Source organism: Sarcophilus harrisii, chromosome 1, assembly GCF_902635505.1.
Source record: "Sarcophilus harrisii chromosome 1, mSarHar1.11, whole genome shotgun sequence".
Classification (NCBI taxonomy): Eukaryota; Metazoa; Chordata; class Mammalia; order Dasyuromorphia; family Dasyuridae; genus Sarcophilus; species Sarcophilus harrisii.
Window position 1 is genome coordinate 264,219,853 of NC_045426.1, and position 21,132 is coordinate 264,240,984.

Consider the following 21,132-nt stretch of genomic DNA (forward strand, 5'->3'; position numbering starts at 1 on the left):
GAGGGAGGAAGACACTTGGCAGGAGGTAAGGTTATGTTAAAAAAAAAAAAAAAAAAAAAAAAACAACCACCACCAAATGACATCAGTAAAAACTTATTTTTAAAAATTTCTATGAATCGATTGTAGAATGATCTAAAATCATAACCAAGACATATATAATGTCCATGATAAAGAGCAAAAGACAACAGAATTCAGACAAATGTAGTGACAAACTTTGAAACATCTTGACAAGAGGTGGTTGAATGTAGGTATGAAATGATACATATGTCACAGATATGTCTGTTTTACTTAACTATTTTTCTTTGTTATAAGTGGAGTTTTTATATGAAGGGGTAAGTACACAGAAACACAGATGTTAGCAAAAAACAGTAAAGGATCAACAAACACTTTTTAAAAGACCAACAAAAAAGACCATGTGAGAACAGGCTAGAAAATAAGAATAGGAAATGACATATGGATGGAGCCAAGTGATTTATTTCAAATTTTATTGATTTATTACATCTCTCTGGATCTGGAACTGTAAAGTAGAATTCTCTGATTGTAGATTTTGTTCAGGATTCTTCCCACAATTGCACGTGATCTATTTGGGGACATGAGGAAACATTTAAGAAGAAAAAAATCTGTACAGAAGTGGAATTAGTGGCAAGAAAACAGAATGCTAAAATTACACTTAGTACAATCACTCCACAGAGTCCAATCAGATGATGTCATATCTCTAACTCACACACTTTATAGGCTGGAAAGGTTTTATTGACAAGCTTATTACTGCACATGCTTAAATACACTACAGTAATGATACAAGGTACATGATTGTGTGATCGTAACATGGTCAAACTGCCCTGTCACTATTATAAACATCTGTGCCACAAAGAGGTTTTAATCTCTAAAAATTTTCTGATAAAAAGTAAATGAAATACCAAAGCCAAAAAAAAAGAAAGAAAAAAAAATAAACAGTAGGGTTGGTAATCAAGTCATTATCAAAACTTAATTCTCTGGAGAATCTGATGGATGCCTAATCACAACACAAGAAAATACCAGATTACTTTGTAGATACCACCAATGAGTCATAAGCCTAAGAGCTGCTGGGAGGTCTCTTAGTTGGATGGAATAATTTTAATTTTTACAGCAAATATACAGAACACCACACATTTTTCAAAAGGTCTTTACTAAGTGGAAGTAGTTACACTATTTTAAGTATCTTGACATTTCAACAGACCAAAGTTTTAATTATACTTATCTAGATGATTTCTAGATGTAGAAGCTCTATACCAGGAATGGGGAAACTAAAAAAATAAAAAATTAAGCATCGATGACAGACAGAAAACATCTATGCCAGTATGGTATGTTAAAAGGAATAATGGATTTGGAATCAGAAAACCTGGATTTAAATCTAGACTTTACCACCTATGTGATGTCTTGGACAAATCACTTCCCTTTCTGTCTCAACACAAAATGAGTAATTTGGATGAAATGGCCTCTAAAATCTCTTCCTTTAAACCTTAGCATCCTATTATATGTGTGTAAGTATATGGAAATTGATGTTTTCTGTGTACCATCAGTGCCCAATAAAGAAAAATATCTCACCTTCTAAACTACACTAGAGAAGTTCTGATCTGTGTTACAGACATGGGGTACATGTATAGCTTATTGAAATAAGCTAGCCCAGCCTTGAGTAAAGAAAGAAGGCCTGGCAACTAAAGAGCAGCTTGTAACTAAATGCTGCTCCTACCCATCAGAAATTTGATGGAATATAGTACTCAGTGTTTTCATGTTGGAGAGAAAAAGGCTTAAAATGAGACACTTCCCCTCCCCATTTAGATACTTCAAAAATCAACAGTGCTTCAAGTCCCAGTATAAAGTATTTATTTGAACTCAACATTAACACAAAACCTTCCTTTAAATTCCATTTGTTTGTACAGTAAATAAAATTGGATTTCCCTCCTCCCCATGCATGATCACTGTGTATTAATCTACGTCTTTTAACTGTGAAAAAATAAAGTGTTTCCCCCCCACCCCCTTTTGTAATTATATTGGTACTATCTGGCATACTGCACTGCATCATAAGGTGATAAAATGTAGACTTCCTACTTCCTGGTCTGCAGTTATTCCTGTAATTTCATGTCTTTTTTCTCTAAAATGTTAAGTTAAAGGAATCATTCACCCAATAAAAATAAATATTGCATTAAGATAGAAATTAAAGTTTTGCAGTATCCCTTTTCTTTAAATGACATTTCAAAAGTGGTTGTACTTAGAGAAAAAGGCAGGGGTTGCTGACTTGCTTTATTAAACACAACTGTCACCTTACATACATATACAACTAATACTGTTAAAAGTCCATTAAAGGCAGCAAAATCCCATGGATGAAAGAGAAAGATCAACATGAGAATTTGTTATGTATAAAGTCAGTAGGATGGACTTCAGTATCTTCAACTTCTTACCTACATGCGACAAAGATCCATTCAAATTTTAAAGCAAAAATCAGAACGCACACATTTGAAAGGGTAAAAAAAAAAATCAGTTTTGATGGGCACAAGTTACACTGTGATTCGAGATAGCCAACTCTTGTTTTCCAAAAATTTGCTGTACTCCAAAAAGTAGTTAGCTTGATGTTATCTAGTTAATTGAAATGCACCCTTTCTTTTGGCATGTCTTAAAAACACATTTGGCACCAGGCTCAGAGAAAAAGCTAAAAACTATCCTGTCTTTTAAGACATTCCTCTGTGACAGCAAAGGTTGAATGTATCATTTTCCCCCATAAGAAACTGAAACAAAATGATTTTGAAAGGGTAAAAGTAACAGTAATGCCTGTGCTTTATTTTGTATTAATCTGAAAAGGAATACTGCATTTGAAACCATAAATGACTATATAACTCAATCAAAAGTCACTGGTCAGCATACTGAAAGGCTGCTAACAATCACTCCAATCAGTTCTTCTGGCTACCCTTTTTACATAAATAATATAGACCAAACATTATAAACATCTCAGCAACCTTCTTTTTTACAGAATGGAGAGCCCTCCTAGTTGTGAAAAACAAAATTTCAGGGCTCATATTCTGAAAATGTCTTTTGAGTTATCAAGTTGTCTGATTCATGCAGTTCCTAATGAAAAGAGTTTTCAATCAAGTTCAATAGGACTGCTATCTTCTTGACCATCTTCTGCATCCTCTTCCTCCCCTGATCCCATAAGACTGTTCAAAAGGTTCCCTACAATAAATGAGAAATTAATGTAGAAAAAAGTCATAAACATCTCAAAGTACATTTTTTAAGTTTCAAAATTTATCATTTTCAACTTACAAAAAAATTTGTAAGAGTGTTCAGCCACTCTTGGTAAAGCCAATGGTAACAAGTAGGCACATTATGAACCACTGCCACCTAGACAGCTTCAGAGACTAGTAAGTGATGTTTCTTGTTCACATGAGATACTACACATCAAAATCAAAGGAAATTACAGCTCCTTAGCATAATTTCTGCTATCAACTGAGATAAAGGGATGCCTGCCTTTATGGGAATTCAAATAAATCATTTCTCATCATCATATTATTATTTTGTGCTTAAAGATGGAACATATGGCTAAACAAAACATATATGACAATATGGATTTAAATTCAAAAATTAAGCAAGGATAGTTAGATTAGTAATATTTGCAAATAAATTTTTCTATATGACTTTTTACCTAAAGTTATATATATAGTTATTACCTAATAAGCCTCCATAGGATGACGTCTGCTTGGGTGGTACTCCAAAAAAGAGCTGTCCTATTCTATCGAGATACTAAAAAAGAGGAAAGAGATACTACTGTCAATTACAAATACTGGAAAAGGAAGTTTGACTTACATAGTTCACATAGATCCATCATAATTTTCATGACTCAATTCCTTATACCCAGTGTTTTCAAAAGACATTACATTTTGGTTAAATTTGTATCATCACGAAGGGTAACACCATTCTATCCTATTGAGGGCAAAAATAAGTTTATGAAGTCCTTTTCATTTTAAATAGTATGTATTATTTAATAATACAACTTCAAATAAAACACAGCTAGCTACTAACCTCGTTGTACATAGGATCTCTCTTGAGTGAGGGCTGATATTGCTCACATAATACTGTAAATACGGTTAGTTTGCCTCTGAAAAAACAAACAGAAAAGAATGATGAAACCTTACACCATAAATCAAAATACTGCTATCCACTCCCCCCCCCCCCAAATCAAACAAATCCAACAACACCCAATAAAATTTACCCTTCAACAGCCAGCAGTAGAAACCAAATAAAGTTGAGCAAAGGCTGTACAAATGGAGGTCCCTTCTGTATTGAAGGATGTTTCTGTGTATATGTTGTGAACACCACTGAAGCACTGCTTTTATTTTTTAAACAGAGAAACCTAAGGGAAAAAAAAAATTTAAATGCTCTATTTTGGGAAGGTCATAAAAAGTAGTATATGATTTCAGATTTTAAAATTTCATAGAAATGTCAAAGTACTTTTTGATTAATTTTTACAAGCTATTATTATCTCTATCAAAGGGAATTAAAAAGAACTGGCCCAAATTAGACAAAAATTGTCAATCTGATCTAATCCAAAGATTTCTAAGAAGCATTCTCTCATATCATTTTACTGCATACAATAATGAAAACATTTATCCCTTGGAAAAACTCAAATACTATATGACTATTATTCTCTAACAGCATATAAAGGTAATGCCACTATAATACAGGCAAATTCTACATATATAATAGCATATAAAGATCATATTAGAATCCCTTGGGTCAGGAAATAAGGAGCATAAACAACTTCTGTTTAACAGTCAAAAGCATCAAATGAATTTTTTTTTCCCATGCTGCAGCTCTACAACTGTACTTCATTGAAAACTTTTCATCTTAACATCACCACAAACATTAATCTCAGAACAATTTGGGAGTACAAAAATAAATAGACTATAATTAATTCATTAAAAGTATTGAGTTCAGTTCTAAAGAGACTATTTATACCAATAAAAAACTCTATTTTAAACTTTTACATCAATTAAATTCCAAAACATTATTGCATAACTCGTAGTTTCCAACATGATGCAAGACACTTGAAGACAAGAACACATTCTTAGATGTTTAACATATTCCTTTATCAATGAACCGTCACTAAAAAACCCAAAAAACCAAACAACCTTGTGATAATGTTATTAAGCAAAGCAAATAGGAACCAGTATATCAAGTTCTGCACTTAAAGTGCCGCAAAGTAAATCTCATCCAAATGTATCTAAATGCCAAACCAAAATGGGTTTTAATAGAATAGAAAAGTAAATTACACATGTAAAAAATATGCATATAAAGGAGAAAGATTTAGGGGAAAAAAATCAAAACCCAAGCATCTAGGATAGATGACTTCTGCCCTGTTTGGACACTACAATACATTACTCTACAACACATTTGGGTTATCTCTTCCCTTTTGCTTCTTTTGTCTCTTAGGGGAGTTCTCCACTTCTGTAAATCCATCATTATTACATTTAAAAAATATTAATAAAAGTCAACACTACACAGAATTTTAATCATTATTACAAGCAAAAAAAAGTTTTTAAAGAAAATCAAATTTCAATTTCATTATGTTGGTGTTATTTAGAGTAAAAAACTTTCATGCATTTCTCATAATCAAATGTGTATTTCTTTTTTCAGAGAGGAAGGTTTAAAGGGGGATAGATAGAGAAAGATAATGCTTTGGTTTAATTGCCCTCCCCCCCCCAATACACTTTAGAAATTAGACTAACTTAATTTGTAAATATTTCAAAGTTATTCTGGTGCTACTCAATTAAGATAATTAAATGACTTAGAAGTTCAAATAAGTTATCAAAAATTAAGACTTACAAAGTTTTGATATTCAAAGGTTAACAAGGCATGGTTCCTGAAAAAATTATTAAACCAGCAGTCTACCATCTTAAGATTTTCATCAAAAGCACAACTATTCTTAATTTGTCAAATTATAAACTGCAAACTACAGCTTTTTAATTTGCTCCAGAATGTCATAATATTTTTCAAAATAAATAGTCTTGAAATGAAGTAGGAACACCTACTGTAAGACTGCCTGTGCGACAAACATGTCCACCTCACTGCGATATCCTCGAGAGGCAGAATATTCTACTAACATATTCGCACATCCTTCTCCATCTGTGGAGTGCAGGAAATGATACCGAGACTCACAATAATTCTGTTCTAGAAGGGAGGAAAGGAAAAATACTTAGTATTGTTTGGATAGTTTTTAAAACAGAACAAATTTTTTTTGTCAAAAATTTTCTGCTAAAATTATTTTATATAGCTCAAGACTAAATTAAAATCTTACATCTGAAACAGGGAAGAAAAATTAGCTTGGTCATTAATACAAGTCCTATAGCCAAAAAAATTGTTTTTTGTTTTCAAAATGAAAACAAAACAGCATCCCTGAATGTAAAACATTCCCATCTATGTAAGTAAATTATTTGAAGTTCACAAGTCTGTTAAATTTCAGAGCTTTACACTCTCAGTAAAGAGAGTCATATTTTTGAGCCAAAAACAAAAAGTGCTGGGACTTACTTTAAGAAATAAAGGATGTTAAAAAATTTACTAAGAAATAATGTGAATCCCTACCCCAATTATTTATTAGCCCTGTAAGACTGTAAGAAATAAACTATCTTTAATTTATTTTGACTAAAAAACTAATTTCAAACCCCATCAGTGAAAACACATCAGCAAATTCATTCATTAGGATCCTGTTTACATTTTATTTTCAACTTTAATCTAACATATATAGCTAACCCACAAAAATGTAAAATGGCAAGAAATCTTTGCTGTCAAGGACCTAGCTAATGGTTATTAGTTTATTTTTTATTAATCCTCATTCTAATTGTACCTTAAGTTCTTGAAATTCTACCTATTTTCAAGGTCTAGTCCTCAACAGGATAAGACAGCCTACTATCTTATCTCTATTATACTACAATTTATTGAAAACTAGTATCCTGTCCTATTGATTCTTGTATCTCCCTTGATGCCCAATAGTACCTTGCCATATAGGAGTAAATATTGAAAACATAATCACTAATTATTGATGATATATGCTGACCAAAAGAATTTGAATTTAATGCTTACTCCATTTCCAACAGTGACACAAACTTCAGTCAATATTTTCAAATGCTAATATTTATAATAATCAAGGCACAAACTATTCAGCTAAAAAAAGGGATTTTTCTCTCATAAAAGAACAAGCTAAAATTCTAATTCATTAATTTACTGTATTGTAATTGTAATGTAAAGATTTTGGATAAAGTAAAAGCTTCTTAAGTTCAACTGTTTTGCCTAACTTCACGGCAAAGCATACATATGGGAAGAAAAAGGCAAAGGTAAAATTTAGAGGAATAAAATAAATCTCCAAAAAAAGAAGGGAGAACTTTTCAAAGGGAGAAAACAAAAGATCCAGGAAACCGCTCGGACAAAAATAAATAAATAACAAAGAACTGCAAAGATGGAAAAAAATTATCAATGCAGAGTTTATAACTGGGTCAAACCAAAAATGAGAAAAAACACTGATGACATGTTTTATGAAATAAATAAAAAAGAAACAATAAAGTTACATGGTATGGTAGAAAATTTCTTTCTTCAGGGGACAGCTAGTGCAGTGGATAGAGCACCAGTCCTGAAATCAGGAGGACCTGAATTCAAACCTGGCCTCAGACATTTAACATTTCCTAGCTGTGTGACTCTAGGCAAGTCATTTAACCCCAATTGCCTTAGCAAAAAAAAAAAAAAAAAAAATTTCTTTCTTCAGCCTATCTGGATCTTAGCTTTTAAAATATATGTTTATGGTATTTGGCAGAAAAGGCTCAAATTAGAAATAATTCAATTCTAATGAGATAATCCAATACATCAAGGCACAGAAAAAGACCTAACTAACTCTGTTATTCTCCCTATCCACCTTCCCCCCAACACACACACACACACACATATTGGCAGGCTGTGTAGCCTTTGGGCTGGGCGGTTACATTCTTCAGGCTCTGGGATGCAGCGCAAATTCTGACCTACACTAGTAGAAGGAGCTTCATCTCCCTAGAGTTTTGCTGTCCCAACAAAAATCAAAGGACTAGTCCTCATCCCCTTGATAATAATTGATACTTATATAGAGCTTTATGGTTTACAAAGGTGTCTACCGTGATTAGTTGCAATTTGACCAATAATTTAAAAAAAAAATAACTTGCCCAAGTATACAGGATTAGGATACCAATGACTACCCCCACTTCCATGAATACCATTATCTTCCATTCCTGGGCACAGTACAATGACTGAGCAAAACATCACAATTTTTTAAAAAACCACAACTTTTTCACAGAAATGGATGAATGACAAAAAAAGGGAAGAAAAATTCTTCTAAAAATGTCTTTTGTTGAGACTAATTCCAGGTATTCTTTTTAACTTAAAAAAAAAAAAAGAAGAAAAAACAAACACTTGAATTGTGCTGGGAGATAGTTCATTATTTTCATTAATAAACCTCTTTTTTAACAAAATGAAGAAAAAGTTGGCATATAATTATGAAAAAGGATTGATTGAGCATGTGTTAAGGAGAGACCAGGTAATGCACAGACTATTTTATGTAAAGAATATGGAGCTAGAGAAGACAGGCAGGGTAAATGAGAGGCCAGTGGAATGAGAGAACCTGGGTTCAAATTTCATTTTTCCTACTTATTACCTTGGTGTGGCCTTGATCAAGTCACAACTTCTCTAGGCCTCAATTTATTCATTTGTAAAACGAGGTAGGCCTTAGATGAGATGTCCGGTCAGATCTTTTCTAGTTGTAGATCTATGACCCTCTAAGCAATGATAATTAAACTGTTACTTTATTTATGCAATAAAGAGGAAGCAGGGCAAAAAGGCTGGATTTATAAAAGATCTTAATTATGCAGCTTAAAATTTTTATTTATTAAAGAAATGCAATTTCATTGATTTTTTTTTTCTTCCAGTTCCATTACTTTTCAGAACAATAACAGTCTTTTTTTTTTTTTTTACAAGCTTTTGCTAAAAGAGCAAGAAAAATCTGAGAGAACACAGAGGTAACAACATTCTGTATTTATTGAACCAGTCCTGATTTCAAGAAAAGAAAAGCTACTTGTAATGAAGCTTTATCAAAGAAATATTTCCAGACCACCTGTCCTGATTTTTACTTCAGAGATTAGTCACTATAAATATGAAAAATGAATAAGAGTTAATTATTCACAGGTTTCCTAATTCCTCCCAGATTGCAAGAGAGCATCTCTCTCCCATATCCATTTCTATTATAATGAATATAAAAATGCTTTGTGATGATCATTTTCATTGTTGTTATGATACTTGAAGGTGCAAGTTTGTTCTCTCAAATATTCTAAACTTGTTTACATAATGAATTCCAAATGACTCACAATTAATGAAGTTTGATTGTATTATAATTAATTTTAGCCTAGGTAGCTAAAGTATCAAACCAAAGTATTCTTAAAGGTTTACTGAAAGCTAAGAAGTGAAATAAAGAAGCAGAAAGTATAGACACTTAGATCTGGACAAATGCTTCTTGATGTATTTTAAAGAATACCCCATCCCCCACCTCTCAATCTAGAGCTGTTAAGAACTATTTTAATTATAAAGTGAAAATGAAAATAAAGGTCATATGGCCATATCTATATTAATACTCAATAAAAGGTTATATTTACACAATTAATCTCTATTATTCATCATCTCACTGCTTTACATTTACATAACATCTAATTTCTTTTTTTTTTTTTTTTTTTTTTTATTTAATAGCCTTTTATTTACAGGATATATACATGGGTAACTTTACAGCATTAACCATTGCCAAACCTCTTGTTCCAATTTTTTACCTCTTACCCCCCCCACCCCCTCCCCTAGATGGCAGGATGACCAGTAGAATAACATCTCATTTCTAAGTACTTTCACAAACATTACTTTTTATAATCTGTAGAATAATTATCTAAGCTAAAAACTCTTTTAAAGGTCATCTAGCTCTTTCAATTTACAAAAGAGGAAACTGAGACCTAGAGAAGTTAAATGATTCAAAAATAGTCATCTAGGCAGTAAACAACAGCAGAGTAAGAATCTGAGCTTAAATCTTCTGAATTCAAATTTAGTGTCCACTCCCTCTCACCTGCCCCCATTCCCATGCAGCAGTTAGGGTTCTTCTTTTTACACCCATGAAATTGTGAATCATCACGAAATGTTCCACAGCTATGTTTCAATTTTTAAATGACTCAAAGGAATGATTCTTACCTTTCCATAGCGTGACAGCCAATAATTGGTGTAGTTTTGGATGGCCCAATTTCCCTGATCCACCACTGGACCACTTTAGTGCTCTGGATACAAACGCCACTCTTTCGGGAGAATTTGGATCCATCAAACTAAACACTTTAGCCAAATTTTCTAAAAGTAACATAAACATAAATCCTTAATCAAAGAAAACACATATTTAGTGTTCTATAAATACAATACACTTAAAAATCAACTCTTTTACTTTAAAAAAAAAAAGTTGCAGAGCATTTAAAAATATATATGTACCAAATGTACTATTTAAATTTATTTTAATTCTGTGAGTTGTTAACATCCAATTGACCTCTCCGCTGCAGTGCCAGAAGCCACACTCTCCCTTAGTGAGTAGGAAGGGAAAAAATATTTCCTGTCTCACTGCTTAGCCCAGATATAATCAAGTTGGGGGGTCAGGGACGTTTGGAGTGGGGAGATTGGTCCCCGTGGAAGAATGAAATATAGAATGGGGCAACACTATCAGGGGACTGGGGAGTAAATGCGCCAGAATGGAGTCACAGAAACATTATAGACTCCCCAATTTTATTCTCCGATTTGTCCACAGACCTCTGGAAGAGTAGTGGAGGCAAGGGGTGGCTAGGCCTCACCATATTCTTTCCAGCTGGGAAGCTCATAAAAAGGGCTTCACGAACTGCACGCTTACCGAATTAGACAGTCCGCCAAGCAAAGTTTCTTTGACAAAATGGCCGACTCGCGGGCAATGCGCACATCACCTCGCTGACTGGATGGGAAGCCGCTGTCCATCAAAGCGGCGGAGAGGTCAATTACTGTGCAGACATTACATGTTGCTCCTGTGTTGGGGGAGAGGACAGTGCCAAAAATCATGCTCCACCTATAAAACATAGTATGTTTGCTAAGTGTCCCAGTATGTTCAGTACTAACTCAATCAGACTATGATCTTCAGTTGTGAAAAGTGCTGTGATGCTTCTACAGTAAAATTAATACCACATCACATCACAACTCAAGGCACCAAAAAGGGAGTTAAGAGGCTTAAGAAATCATTACATCAGTGGCCAGCTAAAAATAATCTCTAAAATGCAGATGTACTTTAAGCATTGTAAAGCTCAACACAGTAAAATTCTCACCCAATAGCTCATCAGTTACTTTCGCATCTGATATCTCCAAGGATTCTAAAACCAGCATGGAAAGATCGGCAGCACTGTTTTGCTACAAAACATACACAAACAAACAAGAAGCATACTGTTAGTTATGAAGCTCTGATTAGTTTCTAGAAACAAAAAAGGGATGCTTTTGGTTTTCAAAGGCATATATTAAACAAGCAGTGCTAACCAGTTTTTCAAATGATTCAATGCCTGTAAATAGATAAATGAAACTGTTCTAGCACAATAATTATTTACTGGATATACTGTAACTGGCTACAATATGAATGAATATCTATGAGGTATTTCTAGCTCTAACACTGCCACTGCAGCCCATAAGGGCTGGGGCCAAAGCCATGAAAGCAGCACAAAATAAGGCAGGCTCCATGTAGCTGTTATTGCAGATGTGGGTTTGTATTCAACAGGAACAACCAGGTTACTGCTGTCAAAACTGATTCAAAATGGGACAGAATGCATAGCATCAGCCCACAGCTTGCTGCCTATTAGTCTTTTTCTTTAGCATTCATATTTTGGTTTTTTCTAGAACAGAAATAGAAACAAAAAGTCACTTACTTGACTGTGACTGAAGAACAATAATGCCCCTGAGTACATTAGTTCTCTTGCTTCTATGTGTTTGCCTTGTGACATGTACCTGTAATAATGAAGAAACTATGATGTTAAAATAGTCAAGTTAGGGCCCAGTGGTTCTCAAACTTTTGCTCTCAGTATCTTCATGTTGTTAAAAAAACTATCGAGGATCTGTTAAAAGAGTTTTTGTTCACATGGGTTATATTTAGAGCTATTTACTATATTAGAAATAAAAAATGATTTTGAATTTGTAGACCCTCTAAAAGGGTTTCAGAGACCCCAACAATTCTTTGGACTATACTTTGAGGACCACTGAATTAGGCAGTGCATCCAAATTGCTCCAAATGGACAAAAGAACTAATATCATTGAGAGAGTCTAACAAATTCATTCAGGTGCATTAAAAAAAAAAAAACAAAAAACTGACCTTATAAGACTAATTAAATTACATCTAGAATTTAATGTTAAAATATACAAGTCTTCAAAGTTATAATTGGGCACCCAGCTGGCACAGTGGATAGAAATGAGTCAGGAAGACTCATTTTCTTGAATTCAATCTTGTCTGGGATTTACTAGCTGTGTGACTCTGGGCAAATATCACTTAACCCTGTGTTTGCCTTAGTTTCCTCATCTCTAAAATGAGCTGGAGAAGGAAATGGCAAACTACTCCAGGATCTTTGCCAAGAAAAACCCAAATGGGGTCATGTAGAGTCAGGCATGAATGAACTGACTAAACAACAGCAAAAAACAAAAAACAAAAACCCAAAAACAAAAACAAACAAACAAACAAAAAAACTAGTATCAAGTTTTTATTTATTGTATATACAACTTTATACCAGGGATGGTTATGAAGTCTGAAGACCAAAGTTCAAATCCTATCAAGTCTACTTACTCACACAAAGTAATTGTAAGTGTAACTCAAAGTAATTCATTTCCTTGAGCTTCAGTTTCATCTGTAAAATGAGAGGATAAGACTATAATATATCTAAGACTCCTTCTACCTCTCATATTCAGAGATCTTTTTGGAGTTTCATAAGCTAAAAAAGAAGTCTGAGCTTCTCACACACTACCAAACGTCTCTGCATGGGGAAGAGAAGGACAACAGCAAGGAAGTAGCCTATTATCATTTACAAACATTTATTATCCAGCATTTATTTGTATATGATACATTTGGATGAAACAAGATCTCTGCCCTCTTCAGTTTTACAGCTGGATAGACACCATAGATATGAATAAACCATAGATGGCACATTAGTCAATGGAAGTAAAATATCAAATATGCAAATATTATCAGCAATCAGTCCCAATATATGCATAAAATATACACTTGGAGGGCAGAGTGAGCAAGGTAGACTCAAGACTACAAACCCTGAAAGGAAACAGGCAGAGAAAATAACTATCTCTATTATTCATTAGTCCTATAAAACTGCTCAAATTTTCAGCTACCTGAATAGAAGACTCTAAATTTAACAGGATGGAGGATGATATTCTAAGGATAGAATGCTGCCTTGGGGCAGTGTGAGACTTCTGGATTAAAGAAGATTTAAGCAAGTATACAAAGGAATGTACTGGAAGTAAATTAGAATATAGAGGAGATAAGAAGCAGTAGTTTGTTTCAAACTGGAACAAATAACAAATCCCACCAGTAGAGTAGAATTAGAAGTGGCACTAAGCAGAAAATAAATTGTACTGCACATATTCTCCTCTATATTTAATTTCCATTCAAAGTTCAACCACTCTAATGACTAAAAGAAAAGAAAATGTCTTCAGCATTATATTCTTCAAAATCTTCTGACAAACATTCTTAATCTTGTTTCTTGTTTTGAAACAGAGCCAGGTAAATTACATTAAAGGTAATAAGTTGAAATAATAAATAACAATTACCTAAACAGGAAAAATTTAGTAAAATTGGTTTATCTCATTTTACCAAGATGAACTGCCTATCATCTCTAAAAAATTTAAAGATAATAATAAATGTATAAGATGCTTTGAAGTTTGCAGAACACTTTCATTTATTATTTCATTTTATCCTCATAACCACCTTAGGAAGTAGGTGCTCTTATTATTCCTATTTTATAAGAAAGCTAGGCCACAGACAAAAAGTAAGTGGCTTGCTCCTTGTCATAAAAGTAATAACAACTCACTGGAAAATGGTCTTTATTAATAATTGTGGTAAAACCTGAGGGATCAACTCTAACTCTCTGGTTTTCTGGGGTTAACCATAGAATCCATTATATAATAGGGCATAGTCTCAAAGTTTCTCTGCAATGGAAGACAACTATTTTCTAAGGATTGGGGCATGATTCACATAACTATGGAAGGCTGCTTTTTTTGCTATACTGTATTTCACTTGTGAAACATTTATGAAAAGATTCTCTGGGAATTGTACAGGTAGGAACCATGAATGAGAATTCTCCACTGGCATAATGTCCAAAATCTGAATCACCTTAAACACAAGATGAAGCATTACAATAAGATTTCAATGGAGAAGAAAATTTGGTAAACACAGGATTAAATAAGAATAATGATAAAGTGTCTGTAAAAGCTGGAGACTGTCTTCATACTTAAAAATATACTTACAGAATAATAGAGTAGTTTTATCTACTATATGTTATTATGCCAATTTCAACAGCAGATCTACCCACAGAGAGAAATAAGTTTGACTACACACAAAAAAATTAGCCTTTTTTCTTTTATACTTTTTCTATGAGTATTAACTTGCACTTTTTTGTCAAGATATTTTAAAAAATCATTTCACAATTAACAATAATATAGACTCATACACTAATTTTAACTTAATATAAACCCAAATACTCTTACATTCTCTTAGTGAATAATCTATGGGAAATAGTCAGTCTTGTAACTTTCTATTTACTCTGGGGGTCTAAATATTGCTGCATATTGGCAGGAAATCTATATAACCATAGTAAGAAAAAAAAAATCAGGTAAATGTCCAAAATACCCTTTAAACTGTTTCACTGCCATGCTGGTAGTGATGCCAAGGAAGAATTCAAGAAACTTAGGTATAAGTCTACTTTATTACTAGACTCCATTCCATCAATGAAGGATTCAATACAGTCAGAAAAGCTCAGTAAATACAAGTTCAAATAAGATTAACGAAATGTGTCTGTGAAAGCAAGTAGCTGTCTTAATATTTAATAGTCTATGTATAATACAGTAGTTTTATTATAAAAACTGGTTTCTTTTCTGTCATCAGATCTCACAACTGATTTATTATGAATATCATCTGATATTTTAAAGCACACTGTATATAATGTTATAAATGCTGACGGATCACTTAGCAAACACTATAAGATCAAAGAAGTTTTACAAAACTACCATTCTATACCTCTTCTGGTTAATTTTGAGAAAGATTATTTGCATTTTTCAGTTCCATGTGATATTTTAAAACATTTAATCACATATAATGATTGAACTAAAAATACAAATCTCTCTCATACTTTTAGATCATCTCCAAAAAATCTGGCTACAGAGGGAGACTCTTTCAAAAATTTCACAGGGGAAAATTCTATTAAGAAAAAGTAAAAACTAGTAATGTGAACCAATGTTAGGTCTAATTCTCAAAGGAAAGGATCAACATGTACAAATAAAAGCAGCATTGTATCAAAAATCTAGAATCAAGTACAAGTATCCAAATTATAACCATTTATATAGATAACTGTCAACATGAAGAATTTGTAATGGAATCAATAAGATGTTCTAACTCTGTGCTCTCTAGAATTACATGGTTCCACAAGATGTCCATCCTTATATTCTAATATTAAAGACACTATAATCAATATGAAAGTCAATATGATCACTAAACAGTGATCCCTTATAGTGAATCAATAGAAAACATCAATATAGTCACTGAAAGATATGACAAAGACAAATACAAAGATTTAAGTATGAAATCTGTAGACAGTCAATTCATCATTAGGAACATATTCATACTCAATTGGTAATGGCCCTTGAGGCCAGTGGTATTCACTCATTTTTCAATTTGAAGATAATTACTAAAACTTTTGAGCTGATCTTTCAGTGGGTTAAGAATGAATCAAGTATCCTTCTTAGAATGAAAGGAATAAGAGAAAAGTGGTCACAAATGAAACACAGGACAGATGACAATAGCTTTATATAGTCACTTGAATCATATCCAATCCATAAAAAATGTTGGAGAATATTCTGAAATGTTCTCTAAACCAAATGTATGAACCAGTGATTCTGATTCTTTTTTTTGACACAACCTATTAGCTTGATTTCATTGCAAACCAAAGAAATGCTATTTTCCTTTAGAAATAAGGTTAAATGACAATGGGACACTTTCTCATATCCTTAAAATCTCTCAAACCTCTCCAAAATAGGAATTATATGCTTGAGATAAAGCAATTTCACCAACAAACCTATTAGGTTTATACCCCAAGTAACCCACTGATGAGAATAAAGTTCCCAAATATGCCAAAACATTTATAGCAGGACTTTGTGGTAACAAAGAATAGGGGGAAAAAAAGTAGATATCCATCAATAGAGGAAAGGCTAAACAAACTGTGACACCCGAATATAACATAATATTACTATTCTATAAGAAATGATAAAGTATGAAAAAAAATCTGTATGAATTGCTGCAGAATGAAATCAACAAAGCTAGAAAAACAATATATACAAAGACTACAACAATGTAAAAGAAAAGAACCAGCAAAAATAAAAATGTCAAAAGTGAATGTTACAAAATTACAAATATTAACCACGGCTTAAAAAAAGAAACATGAAAAGATATCCCAAATTCACCTTGGGACGTCTATTAAGGAGAAATATTGCATATATATAACTTTTCCAATGTAGATCAGTTTTGTTGATTTTTTTTTTTTTTAATATTATTTGTTAGCTGGGAGGTTTCTCTGGGTGGGGACAACAGACAATACTGATTGTGAAATTTAAATTATTGTCAAACATAATTAAATGAAAATGTTTTAAAAAATACTCAAAATACTACTCTTATTTTCCAATTAAGTTGATATAAGTTTTGCTAAACCACAAAATATGAATACAAATGATCTCTAAAATTTGTATTTAGTTTTAGCAATGGCATATTAAATTATGCATGTTTAGCCCAAGTCCTAAGTACAGTATTTTAGACCAAATCCTATTAAACTAAGAACTGACATTAAAAAAAATCAATAAATATTTATTTTAAAAATAAATTTAATGAAAATGTATATATTTTGAGACTTTTTCAGCAAGACAATTAGGAATCACCAAAATTTAAATCTAAGCTCAATATGTTAATCAATTTTCTTCTTCTCTAAGGTTTGGTCCAGCCTTAACTGAGTATATCAATTTAATAACTGTACATTAACTAATCTCAATAACTTTAGATTCAATTGAAAGTAAAGAACAAGCTAAAATCCATGCAATTGCTTTTCAGAAAACAACAGACATGAAAAAATTATCGTGTAGAATTCAATCTCAAAACTTTAGGATTTAATTATCCTGATTATAACTGACATTAACTTTTACTACTGAAGAAAATCTGACTGCCAGAGAATTAAAGCCAATTTTAAACATACATAAATATTATCAAAATGTATGGATTGCTATTCTCTCCCTTGACACTTTCAGAAGGTGACTAGCTGACACACAAATAAATTTAATGTCTACACACCTTTTTAGTTTACTTTTTTTTTCTTAAAATCAACTGTACTAAGACACCACAGCCCCTTAGCATGTCAGCTAAGACTTTGTTTCAAATGTTAACAATTATAAACATGTGCTTATGGTTTCTACCAAGAGACCAATTAGATAAGTTGTTTTAAACTATTGGGAAAAACTATTCTCATGTAAAACTAAAAATAGTTTTATTTTTAGGGAGCAGAAAAAATGTTTTGTAAGCAGAAAAATAAAACATAGTTTAATTTGTGCAAATTTCAAAGCTGTCAAAAACTATTTAGCTATTACGATGGTCTAAAATTGTTTTGCCTTCAATTTCAAATAAAACAGAGAGATTAACATCCTTTTTATTGTGGGAGCTCATAGGAATAAGCGAGTTATTGGAGAAACTTTTTAGAAAAGAAAATATATGGGGCTGATCACTTTATCTAAACCTTCTTTTTATTTTCCTTGAACAAAATGGAAGAATTACACTTATAAAACTTTTGGTAGTACATAAATTGGCAGCTTTTGTAGCAATTTAGATTAAACACCATTTTAGTAAAGGCATTAGTAAAGTTATCTTAATTACTTAACCTAATAGAAACAAACTCAAAATGTTCCTAAAACAACTTAGGAGCACATTAGACAATACTGATTGTGAAATTTAAATTATTAAGTAAAACATAATTAAATGAAAATGTTTTTAAAAAACACTCAAAATACTATTCTTATTTTCCAATTATGTTGATGTAAGTTTTGCTAAACAACAAAATATGAATACAAATGATTTTAAAAATTTGTATTTAGTTTTAGAAATGGCATATTAAATTGTGCATGTTTAGCCCAAGTCCTAATAGGTACAGTATTTTAGACTAAATCCTATTAAACTAAGAATTGCCAAAAAAAAAATTTACAAGTTCTAATCAATGCCCTCTTAACTTAGTTTTAACTCATATTATAAAGAAAATTCCAATACGATCAACAAGTTCTCGTAACCCCTCTAAATTACAGGATTGGAACTGACACTATGATGAGAGATTTTAAATTTGTATGGGACTTTAGAGATTATCTTCTCTAATCCAACCCTCTATTTTTACAGATGAGGAAACTGGAGGCCCAGAAAAGTGAAGTTTTGTGACTTTCACAAAGTCACATAGGGACAGAAATCATTAGACCTTGATGTAAAGTGCACTGAGTCTAAGTCTAGAATTAAGATACCTTGGTTCTAAACAAAACTGCTACTTAATACCCTAGCTGACAATTTGGGGGCAAGTCCTGGAAGTTCTTTAGGAACTTCCAAAGTTCTTTATCTTAAGTTAAATGAGGGAGTAATACTACTAAGGAACTCTTCCTGCTCCAACTTTATGTCACTAACTTTAGTAACCAGATAAGAAATTGAACCCTTTTGACTACACAATATCACCCTTAAAAGAAAATTCCTATGACCAAGCAACAACAAATATATATTCTTCCTGGCTGACACGGCAAATAAGAAACCTATGAAAGATAGTTGTGGATAAGAGAAAAAAAGTATCTTTAAATCCTCAATCTGATTTTTTTGGGGGGCAAATTGCATTTTAACTATCTTTAAAGAAAACCATTTACAGACAAGGTTTTCCTCAATGAAAAGTAATGCTAAGACCAAAAGACTCAAGATAATTACAAATACATACTTTTCTTTACTTTGGAAGTCAACAACAACAAAAAAGCAGCCCAAATTCTAATACTAGTTTAGTCTTGCCCGATCAACAAAGATCCTTTGAGAAAGAATCAAAGTCTCACAAAGATGACCTAAACCATGCTTACTTACCACAGTATTTCACAAACTCTAATCATAGTCAACTAAAGCCTTGCGTTAAGGAAATTAGCCAATTACATTCTACAAGGATGAAGGGCCTTACTTAATAAAGTTCATCAATGCATGCACGACCACCAAGAGTAAGAGCGGAGAAAGACTCTACGTATAAACAAACTTTCTACCTGATTAAAACTCACACCTTTGGGGAGGGAAAAACGGAATTTCTCGGGGAGGGGATGGCAGGGGGCACCCAGCATGGGAGGCGAGAGGGATGTCTGGGAGAGGGCAGCTAGCTTCCAGAGACAGAGATGGTCTAGTAATGGGGGGATGTGTCCAACCAATAACAAATGCCCGCTCTCTACACGACAGAAGCAAAGAGATACAGACCCTAAAAGGGATTCGGAAACCCAGTTCCCCCTCCTCTCTTTTCCTCCCCCCTCCTCCTCCTCCCCCGCCCCCGTCTCAAGTAGCTGACCAGGCCCCTGGGCAAGGGGCTGAGGACTAGTCACTAAGCAGGGCTCCGGGAAGAGGGAGGGGCCCTCTTGCTACCTGCAAAGGTCAAGGCTGGGAGGGAGGCTGAAGGGGGTGGGGTGGACCCATCCGGAGTTTTGAGGCACGAAAGCCGGTGCATGGATGGGTCAGGACAGGGGCTTGGCACTCCTCTCAGCTTGTTATTAGAAGGAGAGAGGGAGGTCCGGAAGCCTCCATTCCCCATGCCTAGGCTCCCCTTTAGCGATCTCTCCGGCCTTAATCATACTAACCCCGGGCCTCTACCCCCCCCCCCCCGCGACAGGCAGTCGCGCGAGCCAATGAGAAAGCGGGCTGGTCTCCCTTCCGCCAATAGAAACAGAGAGGAGGGCGGTGCCGGTGCCAGGTTAGGTTGACGAGGCGAAAAGCTCTGGAAAGCATAGGCCGGCGCCCCGAGACAGACGGGCCGCCCTAAGTCCGGCCGCGAGTTCCGGCTACCTGAAGAACAGGGTCCGGTACATTTGGTGTGCCTCATAGTACTCGCCCTTCTCGACACTGGCGCGGAGCTTGCCCTCCACCCGCTGGACCCCGCCCCGGTTCCGGGCGCTGTTCCGGGAGCTGTCCTGCTCGGCCATCGCCGCAGCTGCTGCCGCCATCCCGCGGGGCCGCGCAGAGAGCAGGCGCTGAGGCTGCCGCAGCCCGTAGTCACCCTCCAGCCTCCCCGGCTTCCGTCCTGGCGGCGGCCCGAGGGCTTCTACGGTGGCTTGCAGGGAACAGTCGCAGGCGCTTCAGCGGGCGTGTCGGCGATGTGCCATTCCACGTGACCTCATGGGAGGGGATGCGGTGGCGAAGGCAGACGGAAGGAGGAGGCCGCCTGGGGCGGGCCGCATCCCAACGGAGGAGGAGCTACAACCGCCCCGCCCCAAGACGGGGGACGAGGAAGGCGAGTGACGTCATAATCTCCATGTGTGAAGGCGGCGGCGCGCAAGGGCTTAAAAGGACCATAGGCGTACGTTCTGAGAACTCGGCGTCTGGAGAGTATTTGATACGTACACCCTAACAATGTTTCCCACATTTAGCAGGAGTCGCCCTTCCCCCTTCCCGGGTCGTACCCGGCGCTTTACTCCGGATTCCCGTACAATCCATCTGGAACCACCACCACGATACCCACCCCACCCCCACCCCCCTCCAGTGGCGATACTGTAACCAAATTGTCT

At 34.5% G+C, this 21,132-nt stretch overlaps 1 protein-coding gene across 2 annotated transcripts; it reads right to left on the reverse strand.

Annotated features, from left to right (window-relative positions):
• Positions 1-468: 468 nt before the first annotated feature.
• GET4 (guided entry of tail-anchored proteins factor 4) lies at positions 469-20,879 on the reverse strand. Of its 2 annotated transcripts, none has more exons than XM_003761499.4 (9): positions 20,414-20,879; positions 11,988-12,066; positions 11,400-11,481; positions 10,264-10,413; positions 6,060-6,198; positions 4,241-4,381; positions 4,051-4,126; positions 3,699-3,771; positions 469-3,204 (listed from the first exon to the last, which is right to left on the reverse strand). In XM_003761499.4, exons 1-9 carry the CDS (start codon positions 20,569-20,571, stop codon positions 3,116-3,118), a joined length of 987 nt encoding a protein of 328 aa, XP_003761547.1. In that variant the 5' UTR covers positions 20,572-20,879; the 3' UTR covers positions 469-3,115. The 2 variants fall into 2 exon arrangements, with proteins under 2 accessions (XP_003761547.1, XP_031797405.1); XM_031941545.1 differs by lacking the exon at positions 20,414-20,879 and adding an exon at positions 19,997-20,195.
• Between the last annotated feature and the right edge of the window lie 253 nt (positions 20,880-21,132).

Bases quoted from the DNA above. Each gene is read 5' to 3' on its own strand.
- GET4 (XM_003761499.4), bottom strand. From the start codon at position 20,571: ATGGCGGCAGCAGCTGCGGCGATGGCCGAGCAGGACAGCTCCCGGAAC. The intron at 11,482-11,987 runs GTAAGTGACTTT...TATGTTTTGTAG, and splicing joins TGTTCTTCAGTCACAGTCAA to CAAAACAGTGCTGCCGATCT. The intron at 6,199-10,263 runs GTAAGAATCATT...CCTCCCTTCTAG, and splicing joins GGCTGTCACGCTATGGAAAG to AACAGAATTATTGTGAGTCT.